This window comes from Halichoerus grypus, chromosome 6, assembly GCF_964656455.1.
Source record: "Halichoerus grypus chromosome 6, mHalGry1.hap1.1, whole genome shotgun sequence".
In the NCBI taxonomy this organism is placed as follows: domain Eukaryota; kingdom Metazoa; phylum Chordata; class Mammalia; order Carnivora; family Phocidae; genus Halichoerus; species Halichoerus grypus.
This window is the reverse complement of record NC_135717.1, coordinates 38,863,252-38,881,683: the sequence shown is the minus strand read 5'-3', so window position 1 is coordinate 38,881,683 and position 18,432 is coordinate 38,863,252. Positions and strand designations below refer to the sequence as shown.

At 61.5% G+C, this 18,432-nt stretch overlaps 2 protein-coding genes and 1 long non-coding RNA gene across 8 annotated transcripts; 1 reads left to right on the top strand and 2 right to left on the bottom strand.

Annotated features, from left to right (window-relative positions):
* Positions 1-2,267: 2,267 nt before the first annotated feature.
* Positions 2,268-3,486, bottom strand: PGP (phosphoglycolate phosphatase). Its single transcript, XM_036083238.2, has 2 exons — positions 2,748-3,486; positions 2,268-2,638 (listed from the first exon to the last, which is right to left on the bottom strand). Exons 1-2 carry the CDS (start codon positions 3,403-3,405, stop codon positions 2,313-2,315), a joined length of 984 nt encoding a protein of 327 aa, XP_035939131.1. The 5' UTR covers positions 3,406-3,486; the 3' UTR covers positions 2,268-2,312.
* Positions 3,487-4,283: 797 nt separating this feature from the next.
* On the bottom strand, positions 4,284-14,389 carry LOC118530060 (uncharacterized). Of its 2 annotated transcripts, XR_013448948.1 has the most exons (8): positions 14,038-14,389; positions 13,487-13,649; positions 12,815-12,921; positions 11,667-11,862; positions 11,084-11,389; positions 9,185-10,351; positions 8,266-8,624; positions 4,284-5,448 (listed from the first exon to the last, which is right to left on the bottom strand). It is a non-coding gene; the product is annotated as an uncharacterized LOC118530060 (long non-coding RNA). The 2 variants fall into 2 exon arrangements; XR_004914448.2 differs by having other exon boundaries at positions 8,266-10,351.
* Positions 8,272-18,016, top strand: E4F1 (E4F transcription factor 1). 5 transcript variants are annotated; one of them, XM_078074955.1, is made up of 14 exons: positions 8,272-8,544; positions 10,907-11,058; positions 12,020-12,125; positions 14,387-14,580; positions 14,688-14,808; positions 14,940-15,101; positions 15,189-15,358; positions 15,707-15,916; positions 16,142-16,250; positions 16,404-16,621; positions 16,879-16,996; positions 17,158-17,300; positions 17,370-17,432; positions 17,519-18,016. In XM_078074955.1, exons 1-14 carry the CDS (start codon positions 8,379-8,381, stop codon positions 17,873-17,875), a joined length of 2,289 nt encoding a protein of 762 aa, XP_077931081.1. In that variant the 5' UTR covers positions 8,272-8,378; the 3' UTR covers positions 17,876-18,016. The 5 variants fall into 5 exon arrangements, with proteins under 5 accessions (XP_077931081.1, XP_035939121.1, XP_035939123.1 ...); XM_036083228.2 differs by having other exon boundaries at positions 8,273-8,544; positions 16,145-16,250; positions 16,879-17,077; XM_036083230.2 differs by having other exon boundaries at positions 8,275-8,544; positions 14,940-15,092; positions 16,145-16,250; positions 16,879-17,077.
* The last annotated feature ends 416 nt before the right edge of the window (positions 18,017-18,432 follow it).

The window sequence follows — 18,432 nt, the reverse complement described above, 5'->3', positions numbered from 1 at the left end:
TGGGAGTGCACGCTGCCTTTGTCCTTCCATCCCCTGTACCCCCAGCCACTTGCCAGCCCCTCAGACAGGATGGGCTGATGGGCAGTCTGCGGCACGCAGGACAGAGCAGGACGGCTTCCTGGCAGCTGACTGGAACGTTCACACACCCCTGGACGGTCAGTCAGGTCAGCTGGCCCCTGCCCTGCCCAGGATGGCCTCCTCTGCTCCCAGCTTGCACCTCCGACTTTTTGATGCTGTGGGTTTTGAGTCAGGGCTCCCTCTGGCACTGGCAGCTCGCAGGACGTGCATGTTCTGCACCCCCTTCACCCTGTGGCCCTCTCCTGTTCTTGCTCTTTGTGCCACTGTCTTGCTGATTCTTCGGAACCCAGCCCTCTGTGTGACGGGCCTGGGATGTGGTGGCATCGTGGTGGTCAGCATCCCAGCTCTGGAACGAATCCCAGACCGCCTCCTTCTCAGACGCACCCCCCCCCCCCCCAGGATGCTAGGCGGCTGTAGCGTCTGAGCAAAGGCTGCTATCAAAACAGGGGCAAAGAATGCCAGAGTCAGCGTGGATTTGAGACTTTAATATGCATTTCGGTTCACACAGTGCAACGGGGGGGCAGAGATGGGGTGCACGGGGGCTCCCGGGTTGCTGCCCGGCAGGAGAGGGGTTGCTGCTTGCCGCACCTGCTGCGTGCTCCTGGTGTGGGTGACAACGCCCTGACAGGCCTGCTCAATATCCAGACCCACCTTGAGCCGACCTCGCAGAGCCAACGTCAGCACCACCAACCTCACAGGCGCTGGCTGCCCTCGCGTTGCCCCACAGCAGAGTCCAAACCCCAGACACCCCAGGCCTCGGAAGAGCTGTGGGTTCAGGACACCGTTTATTGCTATGAGAACTTTGAGAAGGAGGGAAGGAGTCACCCTGGGGCTAGGAGAGAGGCTCATGGGCACTGGGTACAGAGTGAGGCGCTGGGAAGGAGTCTGCCAAAAGGAACAGCTTCCCAGGCCCTACCCTACAAGTGCGGCTGGACGGTCTGCTTATCAGGTCAGCAACTTAGGGAACAGGAAGAAAAGGCCGGGACCCTTTGCCAAGAACCCTCGGCTAGCGGGTGGACCCTGCCAGTTTTCCCGCTGGCCTCCGACAAGGAACTCCAGAGCCAAGAGAAGTGGCCTCAAGGGCCACTGGCATCTAACTCCCACCCCAACTGAGTATGGGAGGAAAACAGGAAGAGACTGGATGTTTTGTAAAAGGATTTCCTGTTCTTGGGGACTCCTCTTTCCTCCCCCACCCAGAGGGCGCCCAGGACGACAGGCATTCCTTGGCCAGCACATGCCTTTAGCCGTGCTGCTGGCTGTGGGGCACGCAGACTTCTTCAGTGGGATTTTCCCTACGAGACAGAGCACAGCTATTAATTAACACACTTAAGATTCAATTCCACCGTTTGACAAAGTTGTTCAAAAGTTTAAAAAAATAATTTTTGGTACCAACACTACTCTGAGCTCTCTGCACAGCTGCCCAGAGTTCAGCAAAGGCATCCACACCCTCTTGGCCGCTCAGCTAAGAATATGCTCAGTCCAAATCAGCTGGATTTAAATGCACATTTGAGAAAGCTGAGGCTTAGCTGGACTGAGTTTACACAACTCCGTGACCGCGTATGAGGTGTGGCAGCCCTGGGTATCTGAAACGGAACAGACACTTGACTGTGACAAAAGAGTGGTTTTTACGTTAAGTGTGGGGTGCTGGTGGTGAGGTCAGCACCCTGCACCCCAAAGACAGGGAGACAGCACTTGGGAGCAGCGCTGTCCTCCCCTCCTACCCTGCAGGTGAGGGGCTGGGATGCTACGGCAGGCTCACCTGCAGATGACCGCACCGACGGGCCCTGGGTCTGTCTGTACAAGTTTCTCACAACAGTCAAAATCATCAGACCGTCCTCCCCTTTGGCCTGTAAGGGGAGCCCGATCCCTGAATGAAATCTTCAAAAAAACATCTAACATCCCTAGACCTGCCTCGGTTCCATCAGCAGGCTGGGTAACCACCCTGAGGTTACCTGAATCCTGGACAGATGCTAAGCCTGTCCTTGTCAATGGCACCCAATGCCCAGGACCCCCACAATGCCCTCCAGGTTCAAAAGTGCATCTTCAAATAGAAGCATCTGTAAACAATATCACCCCCCAAACGTTTACTTACAAGGTTAACAACTAGTGCCTTTACTTGACTCCACGCATACTCTTTGAAGCCACCTAGCTGAGCAGATGCTTAAGCCCCACCTATTAATTTGGGTAAGTGGTTTTCAATTCGTTTTATTCTGGAGATTAAAGACACTAAATCTTTAACCTTGAAGGGCAGGCAAAAGGTCAGCTATGCTGTCAACATAGAAGTCAGGAACCATTTTCTTCTTAGACATGCAGTCACTTTCCTGATTACTCTTCACATCCCCTAGAGTGGAAACGCCGGTGAGGGTCAGGATGGTCTTCAGACCACAGGTGACGCCCAGGAGGATGTCCGTGTCCAGGCGGTCTCCCACCATGACGGTGCGCTCCGGGTTGATGCCGTATTCCTGGGACACGCAGTCGAATATGAAGCGGCTGGGCTTCCCTATGATGTCGGCCTGGCGCTGGGTGGCCATCTCCACGGCTCGGACCAGACAGCCGGTACCTGCGGGGCGGAGAGGTAGGGGAGGGAGGGGGGGGGAGAGCACCCGGGGTCAGAGGACAGGAGGGGCCCGCGGCCCGCCCCCACCCCCCCGTCCCCGGGCCGCACGGACCCGCGATGAAGCGGCCGTTCTCGAGCGGGAGCCGGTTGTCCATGTTGGTGCCCACGAGCAAGCAGCCGGGCTGCTGCAGGTAGCGCACCGCCTTGGTGAGCTTCATGTAGCTGAAGTGCGGGTCAAAGCCCACCACGACGGCGCGCACGTCGGGATCGAGCGGCGCGTCCAGCCAGGCGCCGGGGCTGTCGCCCAGCAGCGGCTCGGGCCCCACGCCCACGCTGGCGACGCCCACGGCCTCCAGCTCGGTGGCCAGGGCTTCGCTGCCCAGCACGTAGGCCTTGGGGGCCGGCGCGCCCGCCAGGCGCTGGCGTAGGTAGAGCGCGGTGCAGTAGGCCGTGCCGAAGACCTCGAGGCCGGCGCCCGGCCCCGCGGGGCCGCCGAAGCCCAGGCGCCGCAGCTTCTCGGCGTAGGCCTCGCGGGTCTTGCTGCTGTTGTTGGTGATGAAGCCGAGGCGCTTGCCGCGGGCCCGCAGCGCCGACAGGGCCTCGGGCGCGCCGGGCACGGCCGTCTCGCCGCGCCACAGCACGCCGTCGCAGTCGAACAGCAGCGTGTCCACGTCGGCCAGCAGCGCCTGGGCCCGCTCGGCGCTCAGCCGCACGCAGCGGGCGTCGTCACCCCCGGCCTCCGCCGCCGCCATGGCTTCCGCCTCCGCCATGGCCGCCGCCGCCACCGGCCGCCGCCGCCACCGCCGCCGCCACCGGCCGCTCCTTGCAGCCGCCCGCCGCCGCGCCCGCACCGCCCCCGGAGCGCTCATTGGCCCCGCTCCTCGCGCGCGCCGCCCATTGGACGCCGCCTGCGCCAATCCGCCCCCGCCTCCCGCGGGCTGCGGGAGCTCAGCGCCAACCGCCGCGGCCCCGCGCGGGAAGGCGGGCTGCCATTGGCTGCCGAGCCTGGGGCGCCCCGGTGATTGGCTGGCAGGGAGCCAACCGGCATTCGGAGTGGAGCGTTCACTGCGGAAACGCTGCGAAGGAGCCCAGAACCGGCGCAGGACGTAAGGCTGCTGCTCATTGGCGGCCTCAGGGCGGCTCGCCCATTGGTGGTGCGTGGTCAGCTTAGGTGACGGAAGCCCTTAATGCAGTGACCCCGGGCCGGGCCGGCTGCGGATTGGCTGGCTTCTCCGCGGCGAGGAGCGCGGCAGGACGCGGGGGGAGGCGGGGTGGGGAGCCGCTGTCGCCTTGGGGCCGAAGTCACGTCCGCACCTCTGCCTGGGCGGCGCCGGGCCGTGTCCTCCGCCCGGGACACGCAGCGGACACGGCGCTAGCGCGTGACCGACTAACGCCGGTGCTGAGTGCCCGCCCGGGGCTCCTTCCCGGCAAGCCTCGCGTTCCCAGTTCCAGCCCTTTGCAGAAACCCTGTTCCCGGTGCCTTGGTAATGACCAGGCGGTGGCACTGCCTTGGTGGTCACGTGGACCCGTAATTATAAGGCGGTAGGACTCGCCTTCGTGGTCACGTGAACAGGTAATTACAGGCGGCGGGATTAGGGTCTAAGGAGACGCAGCGTAGAACCCAGCTGTCATCGTCATCATTATTAGGTATCTTGGTTAACTTTTATTGAGGCGTAACACGCAGAAAAGTGCATAAGTCTTCAGTGTGCAGCTTGATGGAATTTTTACATACCCGTACGCCTGTGTAAACACAACCCAGGTCAAGCTGCAGAATCTTTCCATCGCTCCAGAAAGTTCCCTCACAATCTCCCTCCAGGCACTAGCGACCCCCCTCCCCCAGCCACGTCCCTGACTCCTGTCACCATAGTGTGAGTCACAGACGCCTCTGCCGGTCCAGATGGTCTCGCCAACGGGATCGAACAACCATGGGTCTTGCTTCTGGGGATCAACATAACGTCTGTGAAATCCATCCTTCTGCGTGTGTGTGTGTTTTCATTGTCATGTGGGCGGTTGTAAGAATACACCTCTCTGTGTCTGTTTTCCAGTCGAGGGACAGTGTGTTTCCAGTTTGGGAGCATTGTCAATAATATAGGGTGTCAAACCCCTGCTCTTCTCTTGGGCCCCAGGTCTCCATAAAGTCTGCTCGGACCCACCCCCACCCTCACCCGCAAGCCCATGAGGTAAAGTCAGTGACCTTAGGGCCCTGATTATTTACACACAGCTTGTTTTTGTTGGTCTCTGCTGGCCCAGGGAACTCCTGGAGGACGTTGGAAAGGCCATGGCCCACAAGGGCAGGTCATGCAGAATGTTCCTGCCTGATGTACCTACTACCCACAAGGGGAACCTTCCTCCCTGTGTCTTCCCACTTCATTGTGGTGGTGGAGCTGACTCTGGGAAGAACTGGATTTGACAGAAGATCACAAACTCTTTTTCAACCACCCAGAAGCATCCAGTGTATACGGTACACTGGCCAGAGTGGGAAGGGCGCTGCTGTCCAGCCACGGGCCAGCTTGTCCGATACCTGCCCAGATGCTTTGGCTTCCTGGGCATTCAGTAAGCATCATAGGCACCGAGCACTGCTCCTTATCTGCATTACTTTGTCCGAATGACAGGACAGCCCTAAGAAGCAGGGACTGTTAAGTGTCCCCATTCATGGATGAGAAGACTGAGCCACAGAGAGTCACTAGCTGGACAATGCAGAGTTGGGATTAAACTCAGGTGACTCCAAAGTGGAGCTCTGCCACAACTGTTTGCCTTAACATCCCCTGTGAGTTGTAGGGACTGAGCCGGCATCGTGGGAAGGGTGGAACGGTCTGTAACAAGAGAGGAGGTGGTTATGGACAAGGTCCTGCCAGCAGCTGGAAGGGATGGTGCACTTGGTACACTTAGTGGGGGCAGTGGGTGGGGGGGAGGATGACCTTGTGTGAGGTGCCCTGTGTCTGGATGGGAGAGGCGCCCCACACGGATCACGAAGTGTTCCCGACCCACAGTAGATGCTCAGTGTCTACCTGTGAATGGTTGGCGTCAGAGTTCCCCCAAGTGAGGAAGCCCTGCCTGCAAGCTGACTGGGGCATAGATGGAGATGGCACAAGGACAGACACTATTTAATTAAAATAGCCTTGCAAGGATTTAAATTGTATTAGAAAATGCAAGTAGCAATTGAATCTGTGTTTTCACAGATGGTTTTGCTTCTAATGAGCCAAGTAAAAATGGGAGTCATTGAAAAAGGATTCAAGTGGCAAAAAAAAAAAAAAAAAAAAAGAATTGGAAGCAATCTAAATATTCTCCAACATGGGACTGGTTAAATAAATTAAAGTACATCCAAAGAACGGAGATTGAGCAGTCCTCATAAAGGGCTGGAGCTTCCATGGCTCTGGCCACGGCAAGTCAACACAGCATTGAATATCAAACAGTGTGCAGCTGGAGCCCATGCTGAGGACTGGGTGGGACGGGAGGAGGCCATCTGGGGGAAGGGGGACTCTGGTTTTCCTGTCTTCCTCTGGCCACTCTGCCTTTCAGGGACCTCTGCACACTGGTGCCTGCTGGCCTGCCTGGGCTCTAGCTGAGGCAGGACCCAGAACCCATGGGATCAGGATGCCCTTTTCTTTTCTTTTCAACGGATTTTTATTTATTTCTTTCATAGAGAGAAAGAGAGCACAAACAGGGTGAGCAGGAGAGGGAGAAGCAGGCTTCCCACTGAGAAGGGAGCCCGATGTGGGGCTCGATCCCAGAACCCTGGGATCATGACCTGAGCCGAAGGCAGACGCTTAACCGACTGAGCCGCCCAGGCGCCCCCAGGATGCCCTTTTCTGACTCCCAGGGAGCCATGAGGCAGGAGCCTTGGCCTGCCCCTGACATGGCTCTGGAGCACACAGCAGGGCAGGCTCTTGGTCTCCCCTGGGCCAGCTCCTTCTCCTCATGTTCACCCACACTCAGGCTGTCCTCTCTGCCTTTGAGACCCTTCCCTCCCCCATTCTCCTGGGGGCTTCCTCTATCTCTCTGACGCTGGCTTCCCATTACTCCTCAGCACAACCTTAAGTGAAGTGTTGTCCTGGTCGTCCCTTCCCAGAGCCCCCTCCACATGCCCCCACCTGTTCTTCCTCCTGTTAGTCCCTCTCAGAGACCATCTGGGATCTCCCTGCTTCTGTGGTCCTTTCTCTGCACCGTAGTCAGAGAGATCCTTTTGAAATGATGTCACTCCATCTGCTTAAACTCCTGCAATGGGGAGCAAGCCTCCTGCAGGAAGCAGCCTCATCGTTGCCCCAGCCCGACCTCCAGTGATCTGACCTGAGCTTCACACATCGCTGCTGCTGCCAGGCCAAGGGTCCTCGGGGCCCCAGCTGGGCAGCCCCGGCAGGGAGACAGTCTCTGCTTGGTGTCCTTCCCAGGGCAGAGCTGCCCATTCTCTGCCTGGGCCCTTGTGTCTCCACCTGATCTTCCCTGGAGATTAGCCTTCCTGGAGGAGACCCGTTCTGATTCATCTGAATCTCTGGCATCCAGCACTGGGCTGGATCACAAAAAATAACTGAGCCGGGAGAGCACACCCTGTGGGTTTCCAGCCCATGGCTCTGGACCGACTTTGAGTCTCCAGTCTGCCCTCAGGCAAGCATCCTATCAGTTCTGTGCCCGTTTCTTCATCTTCAAAATGGGTATGATTGATACCTTACATGAAAGAATCCTGTACAGTGCTCAGCTTCAAAGAGCTAACTAAATACTGTCTTAGAAAGAATAAAAGGAATTTGTATGTGTTCATGGCAGCATTATTCATAATAAGTAGAAAAGGTGGAAACAACCCAAACGCGATGGATGAATCAATTGTGGTCTATCCAGATAATGGAATATTATTCAGCTATAAAAAGAAATGAAGTATGGTCACATGCTACAACATGCTACAACATAGATGAATCTGGAAAACATTATGCTAAGCAAAACAAGCCAGAGGAAAGCCCACATACGTAATTCCACTTATATGAGAATGTGCAGAAAAGGCAAAGCCACACAGACAGAAACTGGTTGCCAGAGGCTGGGAGTAGGGGAGAACGGGAGTGACTGCTAAGGGGACAGGTTTCCTTTCCTTTCCTTTCCGGACAAGGTTCCGGAACTAGATGGTGGTGATGCTCCTACAACACTGTGAATGCGCTAAATGTCACTAGTGGTGACTCTTACGTTATTTATTACAATCTAAAAGATATGCATTAGTCTAAAAGGGGTAGTGAAGCTACCCGAGAGCCAACCCCAATTCGGGGTCTTTCTTGGGACCCGGCAACCAGCAAGGGAGGTTCTGACCCGAGGCGGTGGGGCCGCGGCGGTGAGCACCACACTACTTGTCGGAGCCGGGGCCGTGCCCGGCGAGCCGCCCGCCTGCCTCGACCGTCCGGCGGCTCCCTCCGGCCTGACGCCGCTCGGGGAAGCCAGCCCTCCCCTCCTCCGGCGTGGCCACTACCCTGCCGCACCAAGCCCCGCCCCGAGGGCGCGCCTCTGACCCCGCCCCTCCGCCTGTCTGTCCGCTCCGCCGTCCCACGCCCCCGAGCAGCTCGCCCCGTGCCTTCTCTCCGGGAGTCTGGCCCCGCCCCTGCGGTTCCAGGCCCCTCCTCTCAGACTCCGCTCCGCCGCCTGTCTGTCAAACCCACCTGGCCCCGCCCCGTCGTCCTCCTCTCGTCGTTCTCTCTGGCTCCCCTCAGCGCGGCCCGTTGTTATGACGACACGGTCGTAAATCCGCCATCTTCCTGCGGCGCGTTGCGACATGGAGGGCGCGATGGCAGTGCGGGTGACGGCCGCGCATACGGCAGAAGCCCGGGCCGAAGCCGGGCGGGAGGCGGGCGAGGGCGGGGTCGCGGCGGCGGCGGCGGCGGCGGCGGCCTTGGCCCCTGGTGGCTTCCTAGGCCTCCCGGCGCCCTTTAGCGAGGAAGGTAACAGGGCCTGACGGGGTCGGGCGCGGCCGGGGTGGGGACGGCTCAGTCCTGGCTGGAGGCAGCCCCGATGGCCTGAGCTGTGGACGCGACAGACCGTCCCAGACCCTGGTTCCTTGCGGCCCTCCCGGGTCCCCAAGGGGGTCCTGTGTAGCCCTCCACGAGCCCCCCCCCCCGGCTTCCTCAGACCCTCGGGCCTCTCCTACGGGGCGCCCATCACCCCGTGGGCCTCGGTGCCCACTCGTGGCCCACGGTGCCCGTATAGACCTTTGCCACCGCCTCCACGGCCAGCCTTGCCCCTCAGGCCCGCGGTCCGGCCCGTCTTCGCCTGTCTGGGCACGGCCCTGCTCTCCTTTGGGCCCCCTCCCACTGCACCTGACGGGCCTCTAGAGCCCTGGCTGGGGTGGAGCTGGAGGCTGCGAGGGGGGGGAGGCGGGGCCTCGGGGCTCCAGGGCTCCGGGCTGGCCCTTGGGGAGACAGCAGAGCCCAGTGGTGGTGAGCCGGTGCTCTGCAGCCAGCCTGCGAGCTTCATCTCAGACCTGCCGCTTTCTGGCTAGTTGATCCTGGGCAGGTGAGCCTCCCTTTCCCCTTACAAAATGGGGAGGATGTTGTTGCTGCTAGTAATGTGTTAGGCACTTACCCGCCTTGGCATTTTCATCCTAAAACCAACTCTGGAGGCTCTTACTGTTGTTATTCCCATTTTGTGGATGAGGGAAGTTGAGGTTCAAAGATGTCAAAGTGACCAGGTCACCCAGCTAGTAAGTAGCAAGGACTGGATTGTGTGACTCCTCAGCCAGGTCCCCTAACTTCTGGGCTCTGCGGCCTTCCAGTGGTGGTGACAAGGAAGGTAGAGCACGTGGTGACCCGCTGAGAGCAGTGCACACCCAGGGCTGGCTCACAGGTGCACGGATAGCTTTTCAGACAGAAGGAGGGTCTCTATCCTCAGCTCTCCAGGTTGGCCTGAGAGGAGGGGGCTGGCTGGTGCTACTGGGGTGGTGGTCCCTCTCTCCACAGAGCTCATATTCTCAGTACGTTTTTTTTTCTTGCTCCTTCTTATTCCAGCTGGGGAAGGGCAGGACCATTAGGGGCAGTGCCAACCTGGAGAGGGATCTCTTTGGAGGTTGCTGTGCCCTGCTGGGCTCGCCCCCTGCCCTGTCGGTGTTGTGTGGGCGGGGCATGTCCCTTCATCGGCAGCATTGAGTCAGACTTGGCCAGGGAGGTGGGAAGGTTAAGAGGGTGGTGGACACCTCAGTGCTTGGCTTGTGACTGTGAGCCATCTGGAGGGGACTGTGGTCTTCTGTGGGTCAGTCATGGCTGTGGTTTAGGCTTTCGTTTGCTCATTAATTCAGAAGACGTTGACCGGGCTCCTTCTCTGTGCCAGGCCTGGGTTTGACCTTGATGTGGGGCTGCAAGTGAGGCGCTGGGAACTGGTGGACTTTTATGGAAGCACAAGGGACATCCTCCCATCCCTTTGTGCAAGTGGCAGGTCATCTGGAGTAGACCCTCAGCTTCAGGTTCTGGTTCTAACACTCACCAACTGGGTGGCCTTGAATCTCAAGTCATTTTTCTGGAATGAGAATAGTCATCCTTATTTCTCCAGGGTGCTGGCTGGATTTGGTGACATCCCCAGGGAGGTGCCTGGCACCCAGTAGAAACTCAGTGAGTGGGAAGTGTCTTCTGTAGGACCTGGGGCAGGCACTGGCTGGTCAGCCTAGATGGTGAGGGGCTCGGTGTGATGTTCCTGAGGTGTGGAGCCCCTGTGGGAAGTTCCACCCTGAGTGTCTTCAGGAGAACAGGGAGCTCCTGCCTGTTCAGAAACAGCAAAGCAGCAAGTCAGATAGGAAAAAGGGTTACGGGTCAGGGTGTCCTGCCTCTTCTGTCTTTGCCGAGGGCTGGCCTCTCAGCCAGAGCCCCGTGGACATTAGCCCACTGTTCCCCACTGGACCATACACGCACTGCATTGGCCCATTTTATGATGAGCAAATGGACCCAGACATGGTCACTGAGGTGCCGAAGGGCACATGGATAGCCCAGAAGTCTTAATCCCTGGTCCTCCACTGTCCCCAAACTGGTGTGGGCGAATCCCTCCACCTCCTAGTTGCTCGCTGGGCCTCTGTCCCCTCATCTCTGAAGTGGGGGTTTTGGACACAACTAACTGTATGGTTGGGGCCACCACTTGCTGGATGCTGCTCTGCCTGGGGTGGGTGCCCCTTCTGCAGATCTCCAGAGGAAGGGGGCTGGCACCCTAGTCCTCCACGGGTGTTCTCAGCCCCTCTGGGAGGACTGGGGAAGCTGCCTCCGCTTCTGACGGCACCCAGGCCTGGAGGCCCTCCTGAGCCCCACTGACCACAGGCTCTTGCAGATGAGGACGATGTGCACAGATGTGGCCGCTGCCAGGCGGAGTTCACTGCCTTGGAAGACTTTGTTCAGCACAAGCTCCAGAAAGTGTGCCAGCGGGCCCCCCAGGAGGCCCTGCCTGCCGCCCGTGCCGCTGGCGCGCTGCTGGCCCAGGAGGTGGGCGCCCCCCCCCCGCACATACCTGTGCATGTGTGCGTTGCCCCCTGACAGCTGGAGGGGGTGGGTGCAGCGGGTTCCCTGTGGCTTGGGGGCTGGGCAGGAGGCCGGCGTCTGCTCATGCATGAGGGAGGGTCTGGGCCCGGCCCCCGAGAGCTTGGCGGTGCTCAGGGTGGTCCAGCCTTCTCAGTGGCCTCTGGCCAGAGCCTGTGCAGTTGAGGTCCCTCCTTTCTTGGAACCTCAGGGCCTGTCCTGGCTCAGGGCTTGTCTCCTGCCCTGTACACACAGTTCCTCTGGATTCCATAAACGGTGGCTCTGGGGGTCCTGCCACCTTGTCATAAAAATGGCCAACTTTGTGGTGTTGTGCACATGCTTGGCTACACGCGTGGTCTCATTAGGGCCCACAGTACCCTCGAAGGGTGGCATTCCCGTCATCCTCATTGTATGGAGGTGGGAAAGGAGATTCTGAGAGATGTCAGCTGCCTCAGGTCATCACAGAGTGGCCCAGAAGTCATAGGGCTCACAGCTGCCTCACTCTGACCCTGTGCCCTTGTCTGGCCGCTCCCAGTGGTGCCCTTCCCTCCAGGAAGACCCCCGGTCCCACATACCTGGGGCTCTTTCCCTCGATACCCTGGCTGCGGCTGGTGGGTGTAGGTGCTGACCTTCATCCTTGCACAGCCAGCTGAGCCGCAGGCCTGGGCCACTGGCCACTTCCTTCTGGAGCCCTCCACATAGGTTCTTGGGGCTCTGCATTCAGCCCACGGTGGCCAGAGGCATTTGAGTGATGGGGCTGATCCCTTAGGCCTGGGATGGAGGGACCAGGCAGGAGTCAGGCTCAGAGCAGGGACAGGAGAGATGTTGCGGGGGAGATGAGAGGCCTCACCACAGCCTTCCTGCATGAACATAAACCCAAGCCTGTCCTCTGGAGCCCCGCAGATGAGTCCTCTCTGTCCCCTGGCAGGTGGTGCCAGCGGCGGCAGGCCCGGAGGAGCCCATCACTGTGGCCCACATCGTGGTGGAGGCAGCCGCTTTAACGGCAGACATCAGCCACGCATCTGACCTCGTTGGTAAGCCCGCATGGTCCCACCATGGCTGTCCGCGTGTGGCTCTCAGCACAGCTGTTGCTGACCTATCAGCTGTTAGTGGTCAGTACCAGAGGCTAGGGACCCTTGTTGCCCGTGTCTCTGCTCTCCTGAGAGCAAGGCCTGCCTGAGGAGGGCTAAGGCCCTCAGGGCTGAGCACCAGGCACCAGGCCCTGCCCTGCCAGGAAAGGGGAAGCATGTCGCTTGCACTCAGAGTCCTCACTTTGTGCGTAGTCAAGAGCTGGCTGTTTCCTCTGGTTGCTTCTGCAGTTTTTTCCCTGGTCCTTCTGCAATCTTCACTGTTTTTCTACCACCCCCGGTTCCTGCTCCTTACCCCACGGTCGGCTCTGATGGGTCAGGTTGGGGTATGCATGGGATGTACTTGCCACTCCAGCTCTGTCCTGACCTGCTGTCTGACCTTGCTGTCCCCTCCCATGTGGGGGTGGCGACTCCTGCCCTGATTCTCACCTGGCTTTTATGAGCATACAGAGCCAAGTCAACCTCTTTGATGGCTCTTTTTAAGTCAAAGTGCTCTACTGATTAGGGGAGGGGTGTCGACAGGTCTGGACTGGGAAGGGGGAACCTTCAAAGGACCGCCAGCGGCTGGGTGTGTGCCCCGCAGGAGGGAGGCTGGGCGGGGCCTGCTGCCAAGTTGGGAAGGCCATGGTTGTTACCTGGCGGTCTGCTGGGCAGGAGTCTTGGCAGGTGCGAGTGGGCGGCCTGACGGGATACGGGCTTGGGCAACAGGTAGAACTTGGCCTTACGAAGTGCTGGGAACCAGCTGGGACAGGAAGAGAGATGGAGACCTCAGGGAGGGGAGTGTCAGAGCAGGCCTTTCTGCCAAGGTCCCACCTCAGGGAGGCAGCAGGACACCTGTCCCCATCTCCGTGCTGTCTGACATTCCTGTGGATGGGGACATTGGCCTGTGCCACTCCGGGACAGGAATGTTGTCATGGGGGAGGTGGGGCTGCGCTACGGCCCTGGCATGGAGTTTGGTTTCTGGGGTGAGTGGTGTCATACGGGAAAACAAGTTCCCTGGGCTCGGGCGGCACCCACAGGTCCCAGACCCCTGGCCAGCCAGGCCCCTTCCCAGCACCGCAGCCTCCGGCTGGCCCACACCTGCTGCTCAGCAGCTCCGCCCTGAGCTCCGGGGGCTCCTCTCCGGCACCTCCTGTCTCTCTTGCCCCCTTGGGTGCCCCACATGTCCTCTTGGTGTTAGCTGCTTATTGGTCCAGGTTGGCTAGAGTCCTAAACTGCCAGTTGCTGGCATCCTAGGACTGGAGCATCATATTTCTTGCCGGGCCAGGGGCCTCAGGGGGCAGGGGCTGTGTAGGGGGTACCCGTACCAGGCCCTCCTGCCTCTTCCCTGCAAACAGACTTGCATTTCATCTCTGGACTCAGGGCAGCCATGTTTCTCCTTCCTTGACCCCTCCATCCGCTCTCTGTCACGCCACGCTCTATCTCAAGTTCTTGCTTGGCAGAAGTCCCCGTCCTTTTGGAAGTTTGCTTCTGGGGCGGAGGAAAGATAGATCATCAGGCACGTCAGCCAGGGCAGAGGCTAGAGATGCCCTTAATTATTTCTGAGTCACGGTGCTTCCCTTGTTTGGGAGAATGGCTTGTCAAAACACTCTGCCCGTCTGATTGAGATGGTTCCTAAGAGGTGGCTTTACAACCGTTCCCCACACGTCATATTTAGGAGCAGAAATCGTGAAGTGTGTTTACAGCTTAGCTTTGCACGTTATCGGATCTCTTCATCACCCGTGAGAGGTGCTAAAGCCCGGCCTCCTTCCTCAGGCAGTCCCAGGTGTCTCGGGAGCACTCATTCATGCTCCCAGATGTGTCCCCAGCCTCCCTGCCTCGAGACACAGCAGGGGATCCCCAGAGGCAGCCGCCTTACCTGTCAGGGAGCCGGTGCCGTGAGCAGGGCAGGTGGTCCACCCCCCGTCTCCGTGCTGGCACTCGCTTGTCCCTCGAGGTGGCAGGACCCCTGCCCACATCTAGTCCTGTGCTCCTTGGCTTAGGAGGGGCACTGGTGCTCATGCTGGGTCTCCCCACTGGGAACGTTCTGGGGTCTTGGAGCTCCTCCGGGCAGCTCTGCAGACTCAGAGGAGGTGCCTCCCACTCGTGGAGCAGGTGCCAGGCACCGGGGCTGGAGGTGGTTGGGACAGCTCCGCTGCCCCCTCCCTGCCCCCCTCGCAGTGTTCCCCGCTAGGGATCCGAGCCTCGGCTGACCCCTCTCTCCTCAGGCGGCGGACACATCAAAGAGGTCATTGTGGCTGCTGAGGCAGAGCCGGTGGACGGCGAGATGGCAGAAGCCCCAGGCAGCCCCAGCCGTCAGGGCCCTGGGCTCAGCGGGGAGGGCGAGCAGGCTCAGGTCAAGCTGCTGGTGAACGAGCACGGCCGCTACGTGTGCGTGCTGTGCCACAAAACCTTCAAGACGGTGAGCCCTGGGGCCGCGCGCGGGGGGCCGAGCCGGCTGCTGGGGCCGGGCCTCCTCCCCCTCCCGCCCCGGGAGGCGCCTGAGCCCCACTCGTCCCCTCCCCCCAGGGCAGCATCCTCAAGGCCCACATGGTCACCCACAGCAGCCGCAAGGACCACGAGTGCAAGCTGTGTGGGGCCTCCTTCCGGACCAAGGGTTCGCTCATCCGGCATCACCGGCGGCACACAGGTGAGCCAGGAGGGGACTGGGGGCCACGCGGCACACTGCCACGGGCGCTGCTGGGGCCCCGGCCTCTGACGGGCCGTGATGCTGCGGCTCCGGGCCTGCCTTCCCCGGGGCCGACTCTGTTCTCTCCACAGATGAGCGCCCCTACAAGTGTGCCAAGTGTGGGAAGAGCTTCCGGGAGTCGGGTGCGCTGACCCGACACCTGAAGTCTCTCACCCCGTGCACAGAAAAAATCCGCTTCAGCATGAGCAAGGATGTGGTTGTCGGCAAAGAAGACGCGCCTGCAGGTCAGCGAGGTAGGGGCTCCCTGGCCTGGCCCTGGCCCTGGGGGCCACCCTGGTTGGGCAGGTTTCTTCAAGGATTCTCTTGCTTCTGCCTTAAAGGGTCTGGCACCTCCACTGTGGGGACGGTCCCATCTTCATCGGTGACGGGCGAACCTATGGAGACCTCACCCGTGATTCACCTGGTGACAGATGCCAAGGGCACTGTCATCCACGAAGTCCACGTCCAGATGCAAGAGCTTCCCCTGGGCATGAAAACCCTGGCCCCAGAGGTGCGGGCCGGCCGGGGGGAGTGGCCTCTGTCTGCCCAGTGCCAGGCTCTGGTCTGGTCACTGGCTCCAGCGGGAGCAGGACTGACCTGGTCCGCCTTCCTGGTGCTCAGTCTGGTGGCAGGGGAGGTGGAATGCCAGTGGCACGCCACAGGGCGGCGAGGGACGGGGAGCTGGGGGGGAGGGGGAGAGTAAGGGCGGGGAGAGTGGGCTGTGGGGTTCCCCGAAGCATTCCTCTGGGTGTGCACGGTGCCCCCCCAGGCCCCGTGGGGCCTGCCCTGTGCAGTGGGTACAAGTGGGTGCCGTGTGCCAGGCTGCCTGGCCAGCTTCCCTCCCTCTGCCTGCCCACAGCCCCCGGACCCCGAGGAGCTTCCCTGTTCCAACGAGGGTGGCCGTGAGAACCTGCTACACCAAGCCATGCAGAACTCCGGCATTGTCCTTGAGCGTGTCACCGGCGAGGAGGGGGCCCTGGAGCCGGCCCCTCCTGCCGCACCCAGTCCCCAGACCCTGGGAGACGGTCCCCCAGAGCTGCCACTGCTGGAGGTGGAACCCGTGGAGACAGTAGGTGCCTGCGCTGCGGCGTGCTCCTTCGAGGGGGGCTGGACCTCGGCTACAAGGGCACCACCCCAGCCTGGCAGGCATCCTCCCTGCTGTGCTCCCTGTTGACTGCCTTCTCGGGGCTCACGATGGAGCTTGCGGGGTGGGGGTGCCATGGGTCTGTTCTTGGGACTGCTGGGGTCTCGCCCGCAGTAGGTGCTGGAGGCGTGCTGTGCCCCTCCCCCCCAGCAGGTGGCCAGTGGGGCCTCCGCTGCGCCCAGGACCCACCCATGCCCTCAGTGCAGTGAGACCTTCCCGACAGTGGCCACCCTGGAGGCCCACAAAAGGGGCCATGCAGGTGGGTGGCGGGGGAGGGTGGGGGGTGGGGCACCGGGCAGCAGAAGGCCGGGATGGGCCTTGGGTGTGCAGTGGGCGGCTAGGTTGGTCCCTGGGTGGGCAGCAGGCAGGGGGCCGAGGGGTGGACCCGGCCTGACCTCGTGTGCGGCCCCAGGGCCAAGGCCGTTCACATGCGTGCAGTGCGGCAAGGCCTTCCCCAAGGCCTACCTGCTCAAGAAGCATCAGGAGGTGCACGTGCACGAGCGCCGCTTCCGCTGTGGAGACTGCGGGAAGCTCTACAAGACCATCGCCCACGTCCGCGGCCACCGGCGCGTCCACTCCGATGAGCGGCCCTACCCGTGTCCCGAGTGTGGCAAGTGCTACAAGACCAAGGTGGGCCTTCAGGCCCTGGACCCTGGCATCTGACCCCCCCCCCCAATCCACCGGCTCCCCTGCCCCGGGCCAGATCCACACCATGTTCCCTGCCTCCCAGCTGCTGCCCTCCCCCCGCCCCCAGTCTCTCCTGACCACGAGGGCCCTCACCCCTCCTGCCTGGCCCCTGGGCCCTTTCCCTTGGCCCGCGGGGGGCAAGAGAGTGCGGGCTGAGCCGTGGCCGAGGCCAGGTGGACGCTGATGGTGGGGCCCCACAGAATGCCCAGCAGGTGCACTTCCGGACACACCTGGAGGAGAAGCCGCACGTGTGCCCGTTTTGCAGCCGAGGCTTCCGGGAGAAGGGCTCCCTGGTGCGGCACGTGCGGCACCACACGGGTGAGAAGCCCTTCAAGTGTTACAGGTGCGGCCGCGGCTTCGCCGAGCACGGCACGCTCAACCGGCACCTGCGCACCAAAGGTCAGGGCCGCGGGCAGCGGGGGTGGGGGGGAAGGCCGGGAAGTCGCCCCGCTGATTGAGCCCCCCCACCCCGCCCACAGGGGGCTGCCTGCTGGAGGTGGAGGAGTTGCTGGTGTCCGAGGAGAGTCCCGCGGCAGCCGCCACCGTACTCACCGAGGACCCGCACACCGTGCTGGTGGAGTTCTCGTCCGTCGTGGCCGACACCCAGGAGTACATCATCGAGGTGGGTGCGGGGCCGCTGGGGCGGGGCCGGGCCTCGGAGCGGCCAGGCTGACCTCTGACCCCCGCCCAGGCCACTGCGGATGACGCGGAGACTAACGAAGCCGCGGAGATCATCGAGGGCCCCCAGACGGAGGTGAGGGACCGGAGGAGGGCTGGGGGGCGGAGGGGCGGCCTGGTGCCCTCCCTGCAGCCGCCGGCTGAGCCGCGAGCCACCCGCAGGTGGACAGCCGCATCATGAAGGTGGTGCAGCAGATCGTGCACCAGGCTGGCGCCGGGCACCAGATCATCGTGCAGAACGTGACCGTGGACCAGGAGGCGGGGCTGGGCCCAGAGGCGGCCTCGGCCGACACCATCACCATCGCTACGCCGGAGAGCCTGACGGAGCAGGTGGCCATGACGCTGGCCTCGGCCATCAGCGAGGGCACTGTACTCACGGCCCGTGCGGGCGCAAACGGCGCCGAGCAGGCCACTGTGACCATGGTTTCATCGGAGGACATTGAAATCCTGGAGCACGCAGGCGAGCTGGTCATCGCCTCACCGGAGGGCCAGCTCGAGGTGCAGACGGTCATCGTCTAGCCTGGCTGCCCGCAGGCTTCCGGGGCGGGGCTGGGCAGGGGCGAGGACCCACAGAAGAGGGGACACAGAATGCAGGTGTTCAGAGGGGGTGTGGGAGTGTAAATAGTTTTTTCTTGCTTTACAATAAAACATGAAAACCCACTACTTGTGATGCCACTGCCCCGGCAGATTCCCCTGTGGCGGCCCCCTGCCTGCCCGCCCGCCCCCCCCCCCCACCGCCTCCTGCCCAGGGGCCCCCCTGCCCGGCCCCCTTGCAGACTCGCGCGCCTCCCGCTCAGGCTGGCGGCGCCGTGGTGGTGTGTGGGCGTCCCTGGCATGTGGACAGGCAGCCTGCTGCTGCCGCCCTGCCCTGCCCAGTTGGGAGTCGTGACCCCAGCTTCCCCAGCCCCACGGAGGCGGGTGGGAGGGGGCGCTGCTTCACGGCCTCCAACCCTGGGGCTGTCCGGGGACGGGGGAGGGCAGGGCACCCAGGCTGGGAGGGGACAACGGAGCAGCAGCGGGAGAGCTGCCGGGAAGATCTTCACTGAATGCACAGCCTGCCTTTTCTCTGGGGGCAC